At 43.4% G+C, this 23,880-nt stretch overlaps 1 protein-coding gene and 1 long non-coding RNA gene across 2 annotated transcripts in view; one reads left to right on the top strand and one right to left on the bottom strand.

The window, feature by feature from the left end:
- Positions 1-23,880, top strand: part of dcc (DCC netrin 1 receptor) — a 143,836-nt gene that overhangs the window by 63,570 nt on the left and 56,386 nt on the right. Inside the window, exons 4-8 of the mRNA XM_044096305.1 lie at positions 554-704; positions 1,450-1,586; positions 8,059-8,213; positions 9,649-9,769; positions 22,108-22,363. Of these exons, the coding sequence (XP_043952240.1) occupies positions 554-704; positions 1,450-1,586; positions 8,059-8,213; positions 9,649-9,769; positions 22,108-22,363 (820 nt within the window). The remainder of the gene's footprint in view (positions 1-553; positions 705-1,449; positions 1,587-8,058; positions 8,214-9,648; positions 9,770-22,107; positions 22,364-23,880) is intronic.
- On the bottom strand, positions 13,175-14,011 carry LOC122819385. The gene is made up of 3 exons (XR_006368602.1): positions 13,644-14,011; positions 13,485-13,558; positions 13,175-13,372 (listed from the first exon to the last, which is right to left on the bottom strand). It is a non-coding gene; the product is annotated as an uncharacterized LOC122819385 (long non-coding RNA).

Raw genomic sequence — 23,880 nt, 5'->3', positions numbered from 1 at the left:
GTTTAACATGGTAACTGTGAAAATAGCAGGTGAATAAAATATCTACTGAATGAGAACCAGCTAACGTTTCTGCAGACCCCACACATGCTGGACACCAACTGGTTAGCCTTTGACCTGCAGGGCGGCGCTGCAGAGTCAGTTCCCTGATTCATAACCGCATTAATTCAACTTTCTTCTTTTGTAAAAACACTATAAATACATAATTATAAAAAATAACTAGTATTTTCTTTTCTTTTTTATGTGTAAAATGTCTGGAAGTGAAACCAAATTAATTTGTTGTTTGTGTTCAGAAACCTTTTGATCAAACAGGATTCTGATAATATTGCAATAAATACATTAACCTCAAGGAAAACTGAATAAATTAATACATAAATGATTAAAAAGGTAAACAGAAATAAATATGCAATAAATAAAAAATTAACACAGAGCATTCGGGCATATTTAAAAATAATTACAGAAATAATCTGGCAAAATATGGGAATAAAGTTCAGTCCTCCTCTTCCTCTTCTCTTCCTCCTCCTCCTCCTCCTCCTCCTCTTCCTCTCCGTTTCAGAGCCTGGGCTCAGCAGGAACCTTCAGTTCCTCCAGCGTCCGTCCAGAGTAACGGCCCTCCTGGGAACGGACGCCGTGCTGGAATGTTCCGCCTCCGGATACCCGACTCCCAGCATCCAGTGGAGGAGAGGAGAGGAAGTCATCCAGAGCTGGTGGGTGTTTCCAACCTGAGTGAAAATAAAACTACAAATCAAACATCTTCAGGTCGACTGGAGGATGAAAAGTGGAGAAATAGATTCCTCAGTTTGGTTTCTAACTAACAGAGTCAGAGGTCGATGGTCTGAATGAAGTTCAGCTCAGTGAAGATGTTCCAACTCTACAAAACACTCAACTCGGCAACTTATTGATGATTTATGACCAGATGAAATGAAAACATTCCCTCTGTGGCCCTTCAGCTGTAGAGTCCAGAAGATAAAGTTAAATCTGTGGCCAACCGGCTTTCTGTCGGTTTAAAACCGAATCCAGAGTTCAGGAAACTTTTTCCTCCTGCAGCAGGTGGAGAAATAAACGTTGAGAGATTCCTTTAACTTCAACGTTTCTAATCTACACAAATCAGGTTTTACTGGTCTGGATGAAAAGCTGTTAGCTTTAATCAGTTTTAGTCTGTTTGTCCGACTAAAGATTCACATCATGTCTGTAAATTAAAACCTTATTCGTTTTAAAAATGTTGTAAATTTTGTGGTGGCAGAATTATTTACTAATTTATAGTTTATTTTTCTCATCAGACTTTCTGTCAGACAAAAATCTTGATTACATTTTGTAACTTAAAGAGGACAAGGCTACCGCTAACTAGCCGCTAACTAGCCACTAACAATCATGCTATAAGTAATAATTATGCCAGCTGTTCTGCAGAATAAAAGCCGTTTGTGACGTCAGTGAATGATTCTCGTTTTTCAGGAACAAGAAGTTCTCCCTGCTAGCAGGCAGTAACCTGATCATCAGAACCGTCACCGACGACGACTCCGGCGCCTACAGCTGCACGGCCTCCAACAAGAACCAGAACATCACGGCACAGGCAGAACTCAGCGTCCAAGGTGAGGCCAGCAGAACCACGAGTCGGACCCAAAAGAACCACGAATGAAAGGTTCTCCAACCGGGTCGACCAGAACCAGGCGCCGTTTCCCTCAGCAGGTTCTGAGAAATAGAACATGGCAGAATTCACCGACACCAACAGAACCGGGTCGATGGTACCGACCCAAAAAACTAATAAATACAGAAAAAACTGGAGAAAAATAACAGATTAAATTTGATTCATGCAAAATTTTTAAATGAAATATTAAATACATGAGTGGATAAATTTTATTGACATAAAATAAATAATAATAATGAGTTTTAAATCTAAACATGTAAGGAAACCAAGTGAAAAATGTTTCAGGTTGATGTGAGCCAGACAGCGGCAGGAAGCCTGCAGGACGCCGCGGCACAACAACAACGCGGCACAATGCAGCGCAACCCCACAGCATGGCGCTCTGCGTCCGCGGCGCTCTGCGTGTTTCCAGCTTTAATCTGAGGCAGCAGACAGGAGGAAACAGTCGGCAGCATCAGAATCTGTTGAAAGAGTTTAACTTCATAAATGGAAGCACAAATTGTTGCCGACAGCACATCTGTTCTGCTGCTGCATTAAAATATTTCATCTTTTATGATACTTAGCTCTGATTCCTCGTCGGTTTTCCCCTGCGACCTTCCTCTCCTGCACGGAGGCGTCATTCTGCCGTAATGAAGGTTTGGGACGTGATTCCTGGGAGCGCCATCAGATTTCCATCTGCCGCCGTAATGAGAGGCGGCCATGTTTGTTCTGAGAGCTCAAAGCAAACAGAAGCAGCTGCTGTTTGTTCACTGAGGAGCAAAACTGATGGCTCACCTGCAGGCGCCACTCCCATCTGGGGCAGCGTCCAACTTGGTCTCACTGCATCTAACTGTCTCCCACAGCGTCCCAGTGTCTCCCAGTGTCTCCCACTGTCTCCCAATGTCTCCCAGTGTCTCCCAGTGTCTCACTGCATCTCGCGTCTTTACCTACATATTTTACTAAAGAGAAACAGAAAGAGACTAAATCTGGTATCACGTCTGTCCGTCTGTCTGTAAGTCTTAAAATTAGGACCACCAGATGTCTTAATTTTTAAGAAATTTAAAAAACAAAAATGTAATTTGGCCTGTCATTCCTGCACTTTATATTTAATATTTATATTTTATTGTGTATCTTATTTATTCTGAGTAACCTCATTGAAACCTCAAAACATTGTCCTGAGCCGTATGCAACGAAATTTCATTATGTATACACCCCTGTGCATACAAAATGACAATAAAGTCTGTCTAAGTCTAAGTCTAAGTTAAATACATTAAATCCAGTTAGGCTAACTGGCTTTTAATTGGCCTAACTTGCACTGCAAAAATCTGTTATCAATTCGCTGTTAGTTATGTTAGCTTTTTGGTAAGCTAGTTAGGCTAACTTTAAAAAGCTAGCTATATCTTTATGGACACAAAAACGCTAGCTAGCATTCCTTTTAGATGCAAAGAAGCTAGTTAGCTAGTTAGCTGTAAGTCAGGTGTAAGTCCAGTTTTATGTCCAGACGGCTGAGAAGACAAAGAGTTAAAAACAGTCTGAGGTTTTCCATCCAGGAAGTTTCGTTTTTCTCTGCTGAAACACAGAGGATCCTCCAACATTCCCCAGATTCGTGGCGTCTTCTGTTTCATTCCAGGTGGCATTAAAAAGTCTTAAACTGGACTTGCTGACCAGTAGATAGGGTGTCTGGTCCGGGTCAGAGCCGGCCGGGTTTACTGTAATCTGAGTGACCGTCCTCATGTAGAAACACTTTCAGCTGTAAACTTTTTATAAACAGCCTGATTTAAACCAAACTGCTCACATGGGAAACACGTTGATGTTTTTGTCCTTCAGCTTCTTTCATCTGATATTCATCGTCATGGTGTCGCGTCTGCTTTGATAAACTGGAAGTTTGGAGAGGAGAATTAAAACAGTCTGTGAGTAAATGTGCTGCTGGTCCCTGTGGTCCATGATGAACAGCCTCTCTGTGATCCATTCATTTAAATCTGGTTTTAATTTGACATATCGGAGCGTTCATGATGTCATAACGGGCCTCCAGTTTCCTCCATCTTTGTCTTTTATCTCCGTTTCCCTCGTTTGCAAACTAAACACACGAGGAGCCGAAACGTCGCCGTCGGTTTCTCCACCAAACAGAGACGTCTGCACATCGCCACGGCGACGCTGATGTATGGAGATGTGTGCACTGCGACTCCGCAGGGCGTTGACCATCATTGCATGATTAGGATAATAAATGTGTGTGTTGTTTCCGTGGTAATGAGCGCATCCCGCCTCATTAGCCGGTTCCTGTTAGCAGAGTTAATGAATTCTGAGGCGGACTGACTCAGCATCTCCGCTATCCGTCATTCCCCGCCGCCGTCAGCGTTCCTCTGAAACGGACGAGTTTGACTCCAAATCCTCTGGTGACTCCAAACATGCAGCTGAACGCGCCTGCAGCAGAGAGACAGGAACCAGGCCCAAATGATCTGAGCCCAAATTATCTGAGCCCAAATGATCTGAGCCCAAATGATCTGAGCCCAACCCACCACTGTCCAAAGAAGGAAGCAGACATCTTAAAGCATTTTACAACACTTCATTATTCACAGGGTGAAACCTGTGAAGTCCAAACCCAGCAGCAGGGAATGTGACCCATTCTGTCTGAACGGACAAACAAAATCACAATCAAATCAAAAATGGATCCAAATGTTTTCAAAGTGTCTGAAATGTCGCGTCACGTTTCATCGATGTGAGTCGTGGTTCTGCACCAGCAGAAGCCAAACTGTAAATCCAAACGTAAACTCTGACTGAAGCGACGTTCCTTCATCTTATGATTTTATCATCTGTCAGAAAATTTTAGATGAAACTCATAATTGTGTATTAATTCAGAAAAACGCAGAGATCTGTTGATGGTACATGAATTTATCACAGAACTGGAGGAACTGCCCAATACTCAGTGGAAACGTCCTAGTGCTAGCACAGCAGCTAGCATGTTAGCTGTTAGCATATTAGCTGTTAGCTAATCTCTCTGGTTTTGGGGTCCAGCCAATGAGAGCCGAGGAAAATAAATGGTGCTACTTGATTGGCTATTTGGGAAAAATCATCCAAACTCCATCTGGGTGTTTCAGCTTCTCCAGCTGCTTTAACTTTTCAAAAATCCTCCAACAGGAGAACAGATGGGTTCATCTGTCGCATATCTGCCAAAAGTCAGATCAATCCGACATTCGGTCAGTCCGACACGTTTCCAATTAACTTCCACAAAAGGAAGTGGAAGAAACTGGATTTTTAGGGTGAAAAGATGGAAACTGGTTTGTTGTAAAACTCAGAAGTGTCTTCAGTTCCCTGTGTGTGAACCCAGCTGTTTAGAGATTCATTAGTTCTGCTCCACAGCGCCCCCTGTTGCCCCTAAATCCAGCGTTTGGTCCAACAGTTTAACCACAACACGTCACTGCAAAACGATTTCAGCCAAATTAAAAACAAAATAAATGAAGCAAATAACAGACTTTACATTGTAATTAATTCACCTGGCCTAGTTCAAGCACAGACCTGTTGTAGTTTGGATAAGGAAGGCTAACTTACTGCTTCTGGAGTCTGTTGTCCTGCTTCCAGCTGCAGATTAAATCTCTCTGTTCAAAGTGTTAAATCCCTGCAGCAGCAGCTTTTGCTGTTTTTTACTTTATTTTTATGATTTTTTAAAATCTGCTGCAGGTTTTTAAAGCCTCTACAGAAGCTGATGAATCAAATCAAGCCGGCCAATCCTTTGTCCTGTAATCCCAGTAATCCAGGATTGAAACTCTCTGGAGTCACGGAGGGAGAAACGGGAAATCTTCACTCCTGGGCGTGAACATTTACAAGAACCAGAACCAGAACCAGAACCAGAACTTCACTTCCTGTTTGTGAATTTAAGTTTCATTTATGACCAGAACGTCTCTGTGGTTTAGTTTTCACGCTTTAATTCCAGTTGAATTTTATCGTTTCTCTATTGATTTTCCCCTTATATTTTTTTCTTTGTTTTACTTTATTGATGCTTTTAACCAAATTTATTCTTATTTTTGTCCAGGATTTTCTTCCAACTTTACTCCAAATTTATTCCTGATTTTTTTCCTGATTTCTGCCTAATATTAAATTTTTTGATCCATATTTTTCCTGTTTTTTTTTTAAATCTGTTTTATCCCCATTTTACTCTCATTTTATCCTTGTTTTAATTCCCGTTTTTATTCCAAATTCTTCCTGATTTTTGTGAAAGAGTCAAAAACAGTTTCATTTGCAGACCAGCATGTTTGTCTAAATAAAATTCTGCTCTAGTTTTTCAGATGGTGCTTTGCAGCAGTGAAGTTTCTGATTTTTCATTAATTTAATCTTTATTTTATATCACTTTTTATTCCAGTTTAGTTCTGGTAGGCACGGTGGTGGCGGTGTAGGGATGTGGGCTGCTCTAAGTGGATCATGAACTGTTTCTGCTCAGTGTCAGTAAATGTTATCAGAGTGAGCTCTCTTTACCTCTGAGGATCTCTGAGCAGAGTTAGTCCTTCACATCTGAGTGAGAGCAACATTACGGCCCATTAACCCTTTCACCGCCCTGACGGACACACACACCCCGCACAGGTGTGTGTGTGTGTGTGTGTGTGTGTGTGTGTGTGTGTGTGTGTGTGTGTGTGTGTGTGTGTGTGAACTTAATGACTAATAGTTTCAGCTGCTGGTTTAAGTGCAGATTTAAAAAGCCGCTTAAGAAATGTGTGCTGTGTGTGTCTGATTGTCCTTCACCTAATGCTGGTGTCTTACACACACACACACACACAGACACACACACACACACACACACACACACAGGCAGCAGATGTTCATGGAGCTGATTTCCATCTGAATGCAGAGTGGAAGTTATTAGCGCAGCATCATTGATAGCGCTCTGTGTGTGTGTGTGTGTGTGTGTGTCTGTGTGTGTGTGTGTGTGTGTGTGTGTGTGTGTGTTCCAGTAGAAAGGGAGGATGGTTGCTCATTCTTTACGTTTTGAGCGTTATCTCGTCATTTTTACCGTTATTATTCCTCATTGTGCTGCGATGAGCTGCAGGTGATGATCCGGTTTTATCTCAGTCAGAACCTGTTCCTGGTTCTGGTTCTGTTTGCATGTTACTGGCAGATGTTTGTGCAGGAAGCAGCAGATTATGATATTTTTATTTTGGCCTCAGAACAAACATATTGATGGAAATGACATCATAAGGATTGTTATCTGCTGTCGACCAATCAGGGATTTCCACTAAAATCTAAATTATTATCTTTAAATCTGACATAACTGGAGCATGAATGCTAATGCTAGTTAGCATAGCCACTGATGGTGGCGGCTAAACGGTTTTCCTGTAACGTCGAGTTGATCAGGAGGAAATAAAAACTATTTTAATGAAACATAATAATGAGAATTTAACACCGTCGTGTTTTTATCCTCTTAAAGTAAACAATGCAGTTAAAAACTGTAACATGTTTGCATGTAATTTAAACCCAGAGTCTGGCAGCATTCACTGAATATTAATAATAACGTGGTTGTTGTTGCTCAGACATCGTCTGCAGAGCTGCTCCGGTTTCTCGCGGCGCTCCGGGTCGTGTTTATCCGTGTTTAGAAGCGACACGCTGACAGAACCTCTGAGACGTTCCTGTTGCTGTCAGGACGGTTTTGACGCTCGCACCGCCGCTGGAGGCCTTTCAGCCTGATGGGGCTAAAAATGGCCGCCGCCTCACATCTCCTCTCAGCAACATGAGCAGAACCTGGAGGTGACAGCTTCGCCCCGAGTCGGCCTGTTTACAACCTACTGATCCGAGTGACACCTGAACGCCTCGCCCCTCCCCCTCCTGTTGCTGCTGCTGCACAGATTATTACGTCCAACTGATGAAAAATCATGTTTAACCTGGAGGTGTTAAGTTTAGTCCGTGTTTTTTCCGCCTAAGGAAGCAGCAACAAAACATTATTGTCTAATGAGAGCAGCGCTACTGTAACTTATTTTTACTAAAGAAAAAGACAAAAATATCCGCCAAGAAATCACTGAATAACTTGATAAATTATCTACTCAAGTACTGAGTAACTGATCAAATGATCAATCATTTAATATTAAAAATTTACATTATATGAAGCTAAGTGGAGATTTTATTATTTCAAGAACGAAAATGACAATAATTCACATAAATAACAAAATAATTTTTCCTAATCAGTTTCTTTCAATAAAAACTTTTGAAACTTTAACAGAAACTGCAGGCTATGCTGACGGGGCATGATTGACAGCGCTAAGCCCCGCCTCCTGGCTCTGATTGGTTGTTTGTCGTTAGCACTGGGAGAAATCGGAGCAGCTTCATTGCTACTGGTTCCAACGAATATGTAAAGAATGTTTAGCAGAAATAAACCTTCTTTACCTCCTTCTCTCGTAAGGCAGCCATCTTTGTTTGTGTTGGTGAATGCTGTCCTCTGATTGGCTGCCTGTTTGTCGCAGTTCCTCCTCAGTTCCTGAACTACCCGACCAACAGCTACGCCTACGAGGCGACCGACATCGAGCTGGAGTGCGCCGTGACGGGGAACCCGCTGCCCGCCGTCCGCTGGATGAAGAACGGAGAGGAGGTCATTCCCAGCGACTACTTCCAGATCGTAGTGAGTTCCAGTCCTGGTTCCTTCCTGGTTCCCTCCAGGTTTCCTCCAGGTTCCTTCCAGGTTCCCTCCTGGTTCCTTCCAGGTTTCCTCCAGGTTCCTTCCAGGTTCCCTCCTGGTTCCTTCCTGGTTCCCTCCAGGTTCCTTCCAGGTTCCCTCCTGGTTCCCTCCAGGTTCCCCCCTGGTTCCCTCCAGGTTCCTTCCTGGTTCCTTCCTGGTTCCCTCCAGGTTCCTTCCAGGTTCCCTCCTGGTTCCCTCCAGGTTCCTTCCAGGTTCCCTCCTGGTTCCCTCCAGGTTCCCCCCTGGTTCCCTCCAGGTTCCTTCCTGGTTCCTTCCTGGTTCCCTCCAGGTTCCCTCCAGGTTCCTTCCAGGTTCCCTCCTGGTTCCTTCCAGGTTCCCTCCAGGTTCCTTTCTGGTTCCCTCCTGGTTCCCTCCTGGTTCCTTCCAGGTTCCCTCCTGGTTCCTTCCTGGTTCCCTCCAGGTTCCTTTCTGGTTCCCTCCTGGTTCCTTCCTGGTTCCCTCCAGGTTCCTTTCTGGTTCCCTCCTGGTTCCTTCCAGGTTCCCTTCTGGTTCCTTCCTGGTTCCTTCCAGGTTCCCTCCAGGTTCCTTTCTGGTTCCCTCCTGGTTCCTTCCAGGTTCCTTCCTGGTTCCTTCCAGGTTCCCTCCTGGTTCCCTCCAGGTTCCCTCCTGGTTCCCTCCTGGTTCCTTTCTGGTTCCCTCCTGGTTCCTTTCTGGTTCCTTTCAGGTTCCTTCCAGGTTCCCTTCTGGTTCCTTCCTGGTTCCTTCCAGGTTCCTTCCTGGTTCCTTCCAGGTTCCCTCCTGGTTCCCTCCAGGTTCCCTCCTGGTTCCTTTCTGGTTCCCTCCTGGTTCCTTTCTGGTTCCTTTCAGGTTCCTTCCAGGTTCCTTTCTGGTTCCCTCCTGGTTCCTTCCAGGTTCCTTCCTGGTTCCTTCCAGGTTCCCTCCTGGTTCCCTCCTGGTTCCCTCCTGGTTCCCTCCTGGTTCCTTCCAGGTTCCTTCCTGGTTCCTTCCAGGTTCCCTCCTGGTTCCCTCCTGGTTCCTTCCAGGTTCCTTCCAGGTTCCCTCCTGGTTCCTTCCTGGTTCCCTCCAGGTTCCCTCCTGGTTCCTTTCTGGTTCCTTTCAGGTTCCTTTCAGGTTCCCTCCTGTAACACTGACAGACCTTGTTTATGTTTCCATCCATAAACGTGCAGCTGTAGGTTTATTAAGAATATTTAAATAAACAGCAACGTGTGAAACTCTGGAGGAATTTCAACTCAGGAATGGAAAAATACAAATCATTTCAGGTCGGAGTTTAAAACTGTATGTGAGGAGAGAGAACACAAAAACAGATTCAACATTTTTACTCCGTCAGCAGAAACAAACTGAAGCAGCGTTAAAACGAATAACAGAAACGTGATTTTATTTCAATTTTCTGTTTCAGGACGGAACCAACCTGCAGATTCTGGGCTTGGTGAAATCAGACGAAGGATTTTATCAGTGTGTTGCTGAAAACTCAGCAGGCAGCGCTCAGGCCATGGCCCAGCTGCTGCTCAGAGAGCCAGGTAGGACGGACACACACACACACACACACACACACACACACACCTGCACCCAACCGGCCTGCAGCTCCATCTCCATCACTTCCTCATTATTTATAAAGTTCTCACTCATTTTCAGTCTTTGTTTCTCTCCTGACATTCTGACGGTTCCTGAAGGCAACGTTCAGTCTGGGATGTTTTATGAGTTATTCTGGGAAAGTTTTTTAAATATTCTGGAAATATTTAATATTTAGTGACTCCCAGTTAGTTTCAGGATCTGATTCAAGCTAAACGGACGCTTTAGAAAAAGTTTATGAAAACAGCAAAATCTTCACTTCCTGTTTATTGCCGTCACGCCCAGCGTCGCCGTCTGATGACATCACGCTGATTGATCAAACCAGTAGATGGAAAAATGCCTGATTCGCTTTTTATTTGTTTTTTGTGACATTTTGAGAGCTGAAGTTCGAGCCTCCAGCTCGGAGGCGAGTCTCTCTTTACCTCCAGCCCATAATTTGGGCACAAAGTCCAGAGATTGTAACTGTTTACTGTAAAGGACGTAACATGAATGTTTTGTGTTGTTCTTCTGTACTTGTACAAATAAATACCAAGTAAATTCAGGGAAAGTTCCTTTAAAATGAACAGAAGTACTGGACAAAGTCAGGGTGAAGTTACCTGCGAGTTCTCAGAAAGTATCTGATCTCCACAAAAGTAACCTGTAATTCTGGGGTCAAATACTTACTCAGTACATGGAAATTATCTTGTAAGGTCATGGAAAGTTCCTTGAAGGTTCTGGAAACTAAGTTACAAAAAACAAAGGTATGTGGTGAGGTTTTAGAAAGTGTCTGCAGGATCGTCGGCCCGCAGACGGAGCATCTGAACGCACCATGCTGCGCTGCGTTACATCAGACGGCGTCCTTCAGCCATGTTTGTCTCCATGTTTGTCTCCATGTTTGTCTCCATGTTTGTCTCCATGTTTGTCTCCATGTTTGTCTCCATGTTTGTCTCCATGTCTTCCCCGCTCTGGGATCCTCGTTCGTTCTTTGAAGGCAGCTTCCTGTTTGATCCTTTCTCGTCTCTGCAGCTCCACATTAATCAGATTAGCGTCGCAGCCGAGCCGCCAGCCGGCTCGCCGGGTTTTGGCAGCGCCGCTGTTTGTTGTCGTTAGCTGCGTTTGGGTTAAAGCCCGGTTAGCCGTGTTGGGTGACAGCGGATACCGCCGTCTGGCCCGGCGCTCACACAGAAGTGCCGAGTCAGCACAAATCTGTCCGCCTGACCGGCGAGAGTTTGGAGGATTTTAAACTTGAACAGCGACGCAGAGCGGGAAGAGAAATATTTGGAGAACTTTCTGTTCCTCAAAGTGTTACCAGCTGGAGACACCTTCATGTTCCTCTCCTCTCTCTCTCTCTCTCTCTCTCCTTTAATCAATGTTCAGCGTGTTTCTTCCCCTCCTGAGCTGCGGCGCAGATGGCGACGCACACAGACATTAAGAGGGTCAGATGGCTGGTGTTATCGCTCGGTTACTATCGCCACGGGAACCCAGCATGCTCGTAGCAGCCAATCAGAGATTCCCACAAGAATCATGCTGTGTGTGTGTGTGTGTGTGTGTGTGTGCGTGTGTGTGTGTGTGTGTGTGAGGCTGTCAGCGTACCACCTTGTTTCCCTTGAGAAGCCGGAGCTCCTGATCCTTGGAGCTTCACTCAGGATGAGGCGACGGCTTTTTCTTTATTTATCTGAGTTTCGGAGACGAAAAGCCGTCAGACTGCAGCGTTAATTAATCAGGAACAGATGCAGGTGGAGACGCTTCTCCTGTCGCTGGCAACAAAACGCTTCGCTGGTTAAAGCTTCCGTCTTCACATCCTGCATGTTTTATTGGTAGAATTTCACTTTTAGGTCTTAATGTTGTGATAAAGTTCCAGATTCTTCAAAGAAAATGGAACTAAATATGGAATCAGTGATTATATCCATCAGCACAAAGGGAGGCGTACGGAGCTACATTTCAGCCATAAAGTTTATTTTAAAAAAATATTCATAACAAAAAGATTTGAACCTAAAAAAATGTTAACAAAAAAATTTGGAAACTTAAAAATCATGTAAAAAATGAAAAACAAACTTCAAAACTACTTTTCAGTGTTTAAAGTATTTTTGGTAAAATGTTCTGTGGCCCTAATTTAGCAGCAGAACAGAAAGTTTGTTGATAATAAAGTAAATAAAATATTTAATAAAAAAAAAATCAAAGATACAATCTTAAAACTGAAGGAATTGTTTTGAAAATGAAAAAAATGGAAAGAAAATTGAAAATTGATGCTGAATAAATAATTTAGGAACTAAAGAATAGTTTTGAAACAAAAACACGTAACCTGTTTTAGTAGCTTTAAAAGCAAATATATGCATTAATATTCATGCAGCTCAGCGCTAACGCAGCAGTTAGCTTCATCAGCCAATCAGCATCAAGGAAACCAAATGTTTTCCAAGTGCTAGCCACTAGCATGTTAACTAGCATGTTAACTAGCATGTTAGCATGTTAACTAGCATGTTAACTAGCATGTTAACTAGCATGGCTGTGTTTTAGAATATTTTCTCTGGAAAATAATCGATTCTGTAAATTATCTGAATAATTTTAAATTGCACAGAAAAATCCGTGAAAATATTGGGGTTTGTTTTGATCCATCTCTCCGACTCTGGGTTTGTTATAAACGCTGGTTTCTCATTGCTGGGTTCTTATTTGGTCTGGATAGGGGTCAAAGGTCACGGCGTCTGCAGACCATTTATAGAAACTCATCAGGAGAAACTGGAGGGATGAAGAGTTAAACCTCCATCCAATCAGAGAAACTCGTCTTCCTCTCTCTGACTTCATCTTTTCAACCGCTCAGGTTTTTACTCTCCCAGTTTAGCAGAAAGAGGCAAACTGGTTTCACTGGTTTTAGACTGGAGATGATCTGAACTGGGATCAGAATGATTGAGGGGAACGAAGGAAAGAAAGGAAAACTATAAACATTGTAAAGAGAGAGGAGAGAATAAAAAGAGAAATGAACAGGAAGAGATGAAAAGGAAAATAAAATGATAAACGGAGGAATAAAGGAAGGAGAAATGGATGAAATGAAAAGGAAAAGTTGAATGAAAGAATGAAAGAAGAGGAAAAAACAGAGGTGAAAAGATGTTTGAGGAAGAAATCATGAAAGAGACGGAGGATAAGAGATGGAGCCTGGAGGAGAGGAGGAGGAAGAGGAGGAAGAGGAAGATATGGATGGACGGAGTCGGAGGAAGAGAAAAGTGAGAGATGGGAGGGTCAAGCGAAGGGCAGAGAGAGAGAGGAGGAAGTGTGTCAGCCGTGACAGATTTGTATTCCACAGCGAGAGTCTGACCTTAGCAAACTCATCACACACACACACAGACACACACACACACACAGAGACACACACACTCAGAGTTTTTATCTCACACACACAGGAATGCTTTCAGTCGTCTACCTTCGCCCGTCTCTTTTCTTCTCCACACAAATCAACTCTCCAGCCGTCGCCGTACCAACGGCCAGCGGACCGCAGGGTAGGGGGGGCGTTACCATGGCGATGACAGCACTCCCTCCCCCCATCAGCAGAGGAGAGACATGAAGATGATTATCAGCAAAACCTTCAGAGGACAGAGAGGAGGGACAGTCATCCATTCATCTGTTCATCCATTCATCTGTTCATCCATTTATCTGTTTATCCCTTCATCCATTCATCCATCCAGTGGGTCTTACCCTCTAATTAAAAGGTTCCCAGTCCGTCTCCCTGTGGGACTCCATATTTAATCCAGTCATATATGGAGCTCCATCTGTGTCATAAATAGCATTGAGTTTCTTTCTGTCCAGTAAAACTCAGTTTAATGTTACAAATCTTCACATATTCCACAGAAATACCTGATTTCTGAATCTGCTGTTTGGATTCGTTCCCTGAAATAAAAGTCATCCATCTGCACTGTAAAAACTCCAGAACGTGTTGAATTTCCTCCGTCCCTCTGAGTGTCCTGGTCATTTCCATTTTCTCCTCCTCCCTCCTCCTGTTCTCCGTCTCCTCGTTCTTCTGTCACAGCTTGTGTTTTCCTGCTCCTTTGTAACCGACTGCTGCTGCTCTGACGGCGAGAAAAAAACAAAACCTGCTACAGAAACGAAAACAAACCGAGACACGGCAGCAATCTGTCTGCCGAGTGTCATTTCAATCCACAGCGAGCGGCACGGCGACCCGGCGACGCGCCGATGACAGATTTAATGGGATTCAGCCCAAAAACACCTGTTTGATATGAAGAAGAGACAGAAAAACAGTCATTAGGATTCAGATAATGTCATCAGGTCCTACAGGAATCTCTATTCCCACAACATTCTGGTCTCTATCAGCAGCTCTCAAGGATTTCTGAAGATGTTCCGAGTTTTAGTTGGACTTTAGCTGCTTTTTTAAATCAGTTTTTCTAAAGACACGTCAACCATTCAGCTGAAGGAATCGGTCCGTCTGAAACCAAAGGAGGCGCTGAGCAAAATGTGAAATTACTAGCTTGGTAGCTTCTGGCCTTAAAATAGGTGGATGAAATAACTTTCTATCAACTGGACATAAAACAGCTTGCTAATGTAGCTAGCTAGCCTCTGGACTTTGAATAGCTAGCTAAAACAGGTAGCTAGCAAAGGGACATTAAATATTTTGCTAAAATAGCTAGCTTGCTCCTGGATGTACGTTAGCTAGCTCACTAGCTCCCAGAATTTGACTGCCTACCTAAAATAGTTTGCTAGCTAATGGACGTAAAAAAGCTAGTTAAAAAGTTTGCTAAAATAGTTTACTAGTTTGCTCTTGGACATAGAACAACTAGCTAAAATAGCTCGCTAACATGCTAGTTTCTTTGCGTGAAGCAGCCATCTAAAATAATTAGCTAGCTGGCTATTTCGTGGAAATAAAATTGCTTGCCAAATTAGCTATCTACCTTGCTGAACATTAAACATCTAGTTAAAATTCTACTGCTAAAGTAGCTAGCTAGCTAGCTAGCCTTCTCCTGGATGGAAAGTAGTTAGCCAGAAATGGCTAGCTTGCTACTGGAAGTAAAATATCTATCTAGCTTTAAATCTAGCATGATTTTTCAAAGTGCACCAGTCCCTCCTGCAGGAAAGCAAAGCACCCTTCACAGCATAATGCTGCCACCACCGTGCTCAGGGCCGGATTTAGGAGGATGGGGGCCCCTGGGCTGGAGTCAGGATGGGGGCCCCTGGTTGTTTGTTTTGTTTTAGAGGATGAACAGAAAATGACCGAACAGTAAGTTTTAACAACTTACAACTTTAATAAGCCAGTTGTCACAAACTACAAACAACTCTGAACTCTTTTCTAGAAAGACTAAACCACATGTTGGGGTTGAAACTAGAATATGATGCTTGCATCACAAAATAAAATCACTGAATAGTTATTGTTGCCTGGACTTCAACACAAACTATAAAACAGATTGAGTGCAAGAAATGCAATGCTCAAATATACTTTTACAAAGCAAAGCGAGTAAAACAATATTTATACAAATATCCCCAGCATTTACAAGTTCATATGAGTACAAGTGGAATATATCAAAACTCAAACTTTTTCATTGGTTTTAAAGTTCTTGGTAAATAGTGGAGGAAATAAATGTCAAAAAAGTGCTTCTCTGCCAGTCAGACAGAACATGGATATAAACAATATCTTCTGGAAAAAAGAGATCAGGCATACTGTAGTTTTCAGAAAATATCCTGACCCAGGTAAGTCCAAAGTGCTGCCCTCTGAAGGATTTTTTAAAGTTTAGGCATTTGCGTTCAGTTGCGTGCTTCCAGTCACTGAAACCAGTTTCAAAGTTTGACTGAGTATTAGCATTGCTGAAAATGCGGCATGCAAAACAAAATGCAGCTCCGGTGGATGGAGAGTAGAGCAGCCACGGTCTTTCGATGTACTCACCATTTAACATCTTGCGTTTAAAGTGAGATTTGGAGAAGTGACGCTTTTGATGCTTGTACACCCGTTCTGATGCTTGAAAGCCAACATTCATATTTTGACAGCTCTCCGGTCCTCGCTCAGCCCAGTAAGCTCGCACGGACTCGTCAATTTCCCCCCAATGCGCCGGATCGGTACTGTACGGATCCACAGTCGTCTTTCCACCGACTCTGACTCCACAGACGCCAGTCCAGCCACCGACTCAGTCACGGTTATAGGTTCTGGCGGGATCTTAGTGCCGGTGTTAGCATAGCTAAGGGTTTGAGGAGCGGGGATAATGATGTTTCTGCTCCATCTCCGCTAACAGGTTTAAAAAAGCCTGTCAGTTTAGGCATTTTGATTGTCGCCTCTTTGGCGCGATGCTCTTTTTCTGTTCTCTTCCTTCTTTTCTGCGCTCCGCTGTCATATTTCCTGTTGTCCGCCATTGCAAAATAATATTCCCTTGACGCTCCTCCTCCCCAATGCGTAAGATGCGTCAAAAGTGGACCAATAACAAGCAAGCATTCAAGATGGACGTTTGCCAGAACAAATTGGAACATTTTTCATCGGTGCTGTCAAAATCATGGTAGTCATTGATTAAATTCTGACACTATCCATTCACAAAAATGTAAAACATCCTTCGGGGCCCCCGAAATGCCGGGGCCCCGGGCTGCAGCCCCGGTAAGCCCCTGCTAAAATCCGGCCCAGACCGTGCTTCACATTGGAGAAGATTTGCTTTTAGTTTCTGGTATCAAAATAAAATGAAGCCACAGCATCAAAGGGAAACATTTATTCTCTCTGCAAAGCGTCTCCAGAAACAGAAGCACCTCCTCGTCTCTCTGAGCCGATCGCTGCTCCAAGTCGCTTTTTATCGAGCTCAGAAAATGGAAGGTCGTCTGTATTATGACTGAGTGTGTGTGTGGGTGTGTGTGTGTGTGCTGCTATCGATCGGGTAGAGGTTGGAGGTTCGTGCCTCTCCACCTGCACCCGTAACGTGTCGCCACGCTGAGTGTGTGTTCACGTCGGTGTGTGTGTTGTCACTCGGGCATCGATCGCTCGGTGCGATGAAGCAGCCGCCATCATCGCTCAGGACAAAGAGGCTGAAGGAGACGCCGCGCGTTTTGGTTTGCTGACGGTCATTATTGAGCCGGACTGCTGCTCCGTCTGAACGCTGGAAGCTTTTAAACGACATTTTAAATGGAAACAAAGTCGCTTCTGCTCTTATTTTGGTGTTTTGATGCAAATGTTTCAGGTTTCCTGCTGTTTAGTGGAGATAAATCACAGGCTGCTCTAGAAATGAAGGGATGACTGGATATCTGTGATATAGTCACTAATCTAACCAGCATTTCGATGTTTATAAATGATCCTCCGTTCAGTTTGGTTTCTGTTGCTTTAAGCTAATAAATATAAATATAAATAATATGTCAGAACCATCTGAGATGGAAATCAGTTTGTTTTCAGCTCCTGGTTCAGATTTTATGTTTAATTTCTGGAACCTGCAGCTTCTCTGCAGTTTCTATTTTAACATCCCACATTTCAGATCCACAACTTCTGATTTCTGAAAGTAAAGAAAAAACCTGCAAACTTATAAAAATAACTAAGAAAACTGCAGAGAAAATGTTTCTCTGTTATTTACCTTCATACCTACTAACCTGTAATTACTAACCTAACTAGTTAACTACATCTGTCTTCCTCAGTTAACTTCCTCCTTATCTAATTATTCTCATATTTAACTATTTGAAAATGGCTCCTGATGTTCCTGTTCTGTGAAGCTCCAGTCCCTCCTGCAGCAAAGCTCTTCACAGCATGATGCTGCCATCTCCGTGCTTCACAGTTACGTTGTTGTTCCACCGTTTTCCTCCAAATGTTTCAATGAATGAAGGTTTCTGGAGTTTTGGCTTCTTCTTCACTGCATGGCTTTCCAGCCCATGTTGGGACAAAACTGTTTTATTGTTGACAGAAACTCTTTTTTTAAATTTGGGTTTGGTTGATTCCCGTCCTCCACCTGTTCTACACCTCCACCCGCCTTCCTGCTGCGTTCCCTCCGTCCTGCGTCCAGGCGTTTTCTCTTCCTAGCATGAAGAGTCCACATCGGCCCGGCGCCTCGTCGGCCCGGCGCCTCGTCGGCCCGGCGCCACATCGCTGGTTTCCCCTCAGATCATTTCGTTCATTCCGGTCGTGAAGCTGCTTCTTGTTCTGTAACACAAAGAACCCGTCATGAAAACGCAGCAGGAGGAAAAGCGGAACCTTGTTTTCCTCCAGAGCGGCTGATGATGTCATGGGGTCAAAGGTCGCAGCTTTCACAGTAATAACATGAGAGAACGGCGCAGCGTGACGGAAAAACACCTGGAATTACTGGAAATTACACTGGAGGCTTTTCCACACTCTGATTGTTCATGCAAGTCACACACACACACACACACACGCGCGCACACACACACACACCCACCTACACACACACACACACACACACACACACACCTACACACACACACACACACACAGCCTATCGAACAGACTCGCTGTCATTAGCAGCTTTCAGCAGGTTTCCTCACTGCAGCGAGGCTCAACACGCGGCGCCGGGCCCTCAGAGTCCCGTCTGTAAAGATCAGTTATAACTTTGATTGGGAATTGATCGGATTAATTCAAAACAAGTTTTTATTTCTGTTATTGATTAATCCATTTAATCAATATTTTGTCTAGTTTTTGGTAAAAATATCTTAGATCATCTGAAATAAATCAAAACTAAAGTACCAGTAACTTTCAGCTTCTTTTCAGTCAATAATTCCTCAATATTGATGACAAAGTTCTGGTTCCACTGGTGGATTATTTCACTTCAAGCAAAACATTTCCCACGTTATAAATAAAATAATTTACCGGTGGAACCAGAACTTTTTCATCAATATAAAGGAATTATTAAAACAAGCTCCTTTATCTTGTTAAAAAGTTACTTATTTGTCATTTTATATCATTTTCTCTTATTTAAAGTGAAAATACTTGGTAGGATTTTGTGGGGTTTTTTTACAGTGTAGATCCAATTTTTGGCAGGAATGGAATCAGAAATAAGACATGAGAGCAGAAACATCATTAATGAGTTTAACGTCATTAAATGTAATGATTTTTAGTTTGTGGATATTTTAGTGTTTTTTCCACATTTTGATGGATTTAAATCTGTTTTTGTGTTTTTGTTCGTCTGACGCTTCAGGTCAGCAGGTAACATTTAAACAGCAGAGGAACCGTTCAGATATCTGGAACAGACCCGGAGGGGTTCCCGTGTGTGCGTGTGTGTGTGTGTGTGTGTGTGTGTGTGTGTGTGTGTGTGTGTGAGAGATGGCCGGCGGTTTTACAGCAGCTGGCTGAAATGAGCCCTGAAATTGAGTTGAGGAGGAGAAGACGACGGCGTCACGCAGAATGAAGCTGCAGGATTTAAATCTGCTTCCTGCTCTCGTCCAGCTTCAACACTTTAAATATTTATCAGTGTAAATATCAGCAGTGTTTAAGTTTAACCAGCAACATCAAAGATTTTTAAATGTTTCCAAATGTTCGGCCTGGTTTTGAATAAATACGACGTCTGGATGCATTAAAATAAAACTAAATCTGATTTTCATATTAATAATGTTTTTTCTTGTAGTTTAGTTTCATTTTGTTGCGAGTTTTCATCCAATTCTGTTAGTTTTAGTTAGTTTTTAGAGTGTGTTTGCTAAGTTTTATGGTTAAATATTATTTAGTCTAATTTTAGTTAAAATGAGAGATAAATTACAGAATCTGAGTCAAACCAACCTGTTCCCCTCCTGGCCTGTGGGGGCGCTGCACCAACAACCACTGAAGGAAACACTCGGTACAACTACAGCTTCCTTCTTCACCAAATGGAGATAAAATGGAGGCGTCAGGTTTTCGCGATAGTAACCTATGTGTGTATCGTTTTGTTTTGGTTTTATTTACCCAGAATGCCCTGCGCTGTAGTCTCTTCCTGTTTGTGGAAACCTCGGTCTGGGTTCGGTTTCACTGCATGTGAACGCCAAGCGGGCCCAAGGCCGCTCCAAAAGCAGGAAGTGGAGTGGAGCGCAGAGCATTCTGGGTAAAAACAACCAAAATAAACGTGTTAGCTTAGTGCTAGCAGGAGAAATCCTCAAAAGAATTTGATGAATTCTGACTCCGGTCCGTTTCTGTCTGCTTGGTCCGACTCGGAGCGGTGAGACAAGAACCACAGCAGAACAAATTCTGTAATTTAGGCCCAGAAGGAACCGAATGGACATCAGGTAGGAAAACCAACAGAATCTTTTCTAGTTTCTTGAAAAGGATGATTCTGTCGTCCTGAAGAGGAACCGATAATCAGTTCTGTAGGACATGTGGAGCCTCTGTCCTGCCGTGTGTTCAGAACCAGAACCAGAACCCCGTGTTGCTCCGGAGCAGCCTGGCTCTGGTTGTCCGCGCTGCAGAAACAATCTAAATGCAGAGCAGCTTTCGGCTGCGGTGTAATTTTCACCACTTATTCAGATTGTTTTCCGGCTCTCCCTCCTTGCTGTCCCACTCTGTTATTTATCCGCGCCGTCTGTTTTCAGAGAGACGCTTTCCTGCTCAGTCGGCTGGAGTTTGGTGTTTTTCCTGCAGCCGGGTCACCGATCAGGAACAAATCCGCCCTTCACACCCTGAAATCTCATCTGCAGCAGCGCAGAGGGGGCGTGCTGCCGCCTCCATCACCTCCTTCCTCTCGCTCTTTAGCAGCAAAAACAAATTGTGAAATGTCGGTGTGAATTTGGTGAAGCTTTTATTGACATGTTCTCAGACGGACAAAAGCGTTTAAAGTCTCTGCACACTGTCTTGATCTCTGACCGCGGGGATAAATTGGATTTTTCTCGGCTTCTCCTGGCGGGGAGCAGGAGGGAGCAGGACATTGGATGGAGTCACTTTGGTTTAAAGATGTTTTCACAGATTTCTGTTTCCATCCACTCTTATCTGGAAATGTCGCACATTTAAATCTCCTTAAAGTGCATCGAGATGTGGGAGCGCTCAGCTCGATTTTTCTCTAATTTTTCCACGTAGTGCTCTCCATATGAAGATGGGTTGCTCTTTTAAAGTGCATTCGATAATGTGTTATGCTATCTGGACGTGTAGCATTTGGAAGCAGCCTCGCTGCTGAATGCTAAGTATCTCCGGCGGTCGATAGCAGAATCATTACGGGCCTTTCTGAAGCCGTCATAAAATGTTTCCACTCCTGATTTACACACTGAGGGACAACTGGAAATGGATGGACGGTGTTTTGACAGCGACGGGGATTATTGTCTTACTGTTGAAGAAATTCCCATCATTTCTTAAAATAACTGCAGTTTGAATTCCTGAATTGATGTGAAACCGTAGAAAACATGTTTTCCTTTCTGTGGATTATTTTTCTCTAAAATGTTAAAAACAAAACGCAGCTTTGGAAGCTAATGTAGCTAGCAGCAAAGCTCGCTAGCACGCTATTGGTTGGTGTTTGCAAGGCAGCCAATCCTGGAGCAGCATTCACTTTGCTTGGTGCTGATTGGCTGGAAGGAGATGAGGTAAATGTTAGGTAGATGTTAGGTTCTGCTTTGGCACTAGACAGATTTCCTCTGTTTTATTTGGGTCTGTTTGCTGCTTCGACTGTTAAATTATTCGTGTTTTGTGGTTTTTAGCCGTTAGCCGGCCGAAGCCTGCGTTAATTTAAGGTTTATAAAACATGTTTCATCCAAAGTTTTAGACTTTTTCAGGTTCACATGTTTAATAATCTTAACATTTGTTTTAAATGTTTGGACTTGGATGTCAGAGATTTAACAAAGTTGATCATAATCTGCATTTTGTCACATATTTCATGTTTTTCTGTTTTATTTTTGGTTTTTGTTTCCATGTTTCCCCTCCACTTCCATTTAATCTGACATTTGATTTGTATTAATTATGTTTCAAGTGAATAACGACTGAAATGTTTAAAATGTTTTATTTTACTCAAATCTGTTTTTATTTCTGTTTGTAAAAGGAAAGAAAAATTAATTTAAACAGAAGAAATAAAACTTTACAGACGAGTCAGATAAAGTTAAATGTTAACCGTTAAAACTGTCAGACGAATAAAGTTTTGTCAGGAGAATGTTGACGATACTCTGTCAGTCAGATCTTTATTTGTAGATTTATCGTTTCATAGTTTTCTCCGTCGTAGACGTTGCAGGTTGATGAATCGTCGTTTGCTGTTCTGCGTTTTCTTCTGTGATCTTCTTCACCTCTCTTCTTCCTCCTTCTCTTCCTTCTTGTCTCTTTCACGTCTTTTTCCTTCCTTCTCTGCTCATCTCATCCGTCCTCTCTGCCTTTTCGTTGCTCCGTCTCCCTTGCTTGCGTCCCGCTCCTCCCCTGTCGTCCTCTGTTCCCGCCCCCTCATCGTCCCCCCCCCCACCTGGACGTTAACAGAGGCCACACCCACTCAGTTCGGCCCCGCCCTCACACCTCCTCTTCCTCCTTCTGGCTCCCCTTTGACTTACTCCTCCTCCTCTGATCCCCCACCAGTGTCCCCCAGCCCAGGCGTTGCCCTCCCCTCTGCCCCCCGCGACCTGGTCCCTGTCCTAGTGTCCAGCCGGTTCGTCCGGCTCAGCTGGCGCCCCCCGGAGGACGCCGGAGGAGGCGTGCAGACGTACGGCGTCTACTACTCCCAGGCTGGAGTTGAGAGGTAAGATTTCCTGTAACTCTGGAGGATTTTAGGCGATGTCACAGAATTACGGCAGCCATCTTTGATTTTTACAACCTGCCTCATTTTGGCTCTTCATGTGATAATCAGCAAAATTATCACTAAAAGTAAACCTGCATTTAATAAAATCAGTATGTAGCCTGGTGTCCACGCATTCTTAAAAAGTCTTAAATTTGTGTTTGTAAAATCAAGGTATTAAAAAGTCTTAAATTCCAACAAAAATCAAAATTAATTTTTCTTAAATGTGTTAATTACTTGTCGTAAATTTTACTGGCAGGACTATTTGATTTTGCATATTTACTGTTACTATTGTGTGAAGCTTTAGCAAATCTACAGCTAGCTAGCTTTAAATCCGGTAAAGCTAGCTAGCTTTTTCATGTCCATTATTGTCAAGTCCAAGTTTATCGTCAGTTGGCAGGATGACGTTCATCTTTGGCTCATTCTAACTTTCACTCATGCAGATTTCTTTTGTAAATTTCTGCCATTATAAAGGTTTTAAACTCCATTCATAATGGTCTTAAAAAGTCTTAAATTTGAGTTAAAACCTGCAGAACCCCCCCCTGTCTGAGCAGAGAAAACTGTCTGTCTACAAGCATTTTGAAATGGCAAGCTTTGGTTTTATGGACTGAGAGAAGAACAAAGTTTTCCTTAAACGTTAGCAACATCCTTAGTCGCTAACGTCGTCGTCACATTTAATGAAACCCAGCAGAAATATTGGTAGATGTCCAAACAAGTATGAAACAGGCCACACTTTTCAGATTTCTAATTACTTTTACTCAATTGACATTAACTGACTGACTGACTCAGAAGTAACTTTTCATCCAGATCAGCAGCTTGTATGTAATTCAATAATTACTTATTGTTGATCATTAAGTTTTACTGATTTCACTCATATGAAATGTTGCTCTTGTTTCCGGAGCTCTAGGAAAACTACTTGGTGAGATTTTATGTTTTTACCTCACCAGAAGATTCAGGCCCAGAAAAGGAGGATAAACTCCTGATTAGTTCACTTAGGAAGCGTTGAAACTGCAGACGACAGATGAAACCTGCGGTCGGTTCTGAACCGTCGGGTCGAGCGGCAGCCGGTTCCCTCGGGGAGCCGCCGGCCTGCAGAGATCAAACCGGAGGAAGAACCGCGCAGTTCAGCCTGAAAGGAACGGATAAAGAGATTGTGTCAGTTCTCCTGATTAACAGGCTGAGGTTTTGTCAGTTTCAATGATTCGCAGGAGAAAACAGCCGAGGATCTTTCAGCTCCAGTAACTCTCAGAAAATGAGAGGAGGAGGATGGAGGGAGAGAGACGGAGGGAGAGAGACGGAGGAGGAGAGACGGAGGAGGAGAGACGGAGGGAGAGAGATGGAGGGAGAGAGACGGAGGAGGAGAGACGGAGGGAGAGAGACGGAGGGAGAGAGACGGAGGGAGAGAGACGGAGGAGGAGAGACGGAGGGAGAGAGATGGAGGGAGAGAGACGGAGGAGGAGAGACGGAGGAGGAGAGACGGA

Source organism: Gambusia affinis, linkage group LG17 (genome assembly GCF_019740435.1).
Source record: "Gambusia affinis linkage group LG17, SWU_Gaff_1.0, whole genome shotgun sequence".
Classification (NCBI taxonomy): Eukaryota; Metazoa; Chordata; class Actinopteri; order Cyprinodontiformes; family Poeciliidae; genus Gambusia; species Gambusia affinis.
Note: the sequence above shows the minus strand (reverse complement) of the source record. Positions and strands in the feature narration are given on the sequence as shown.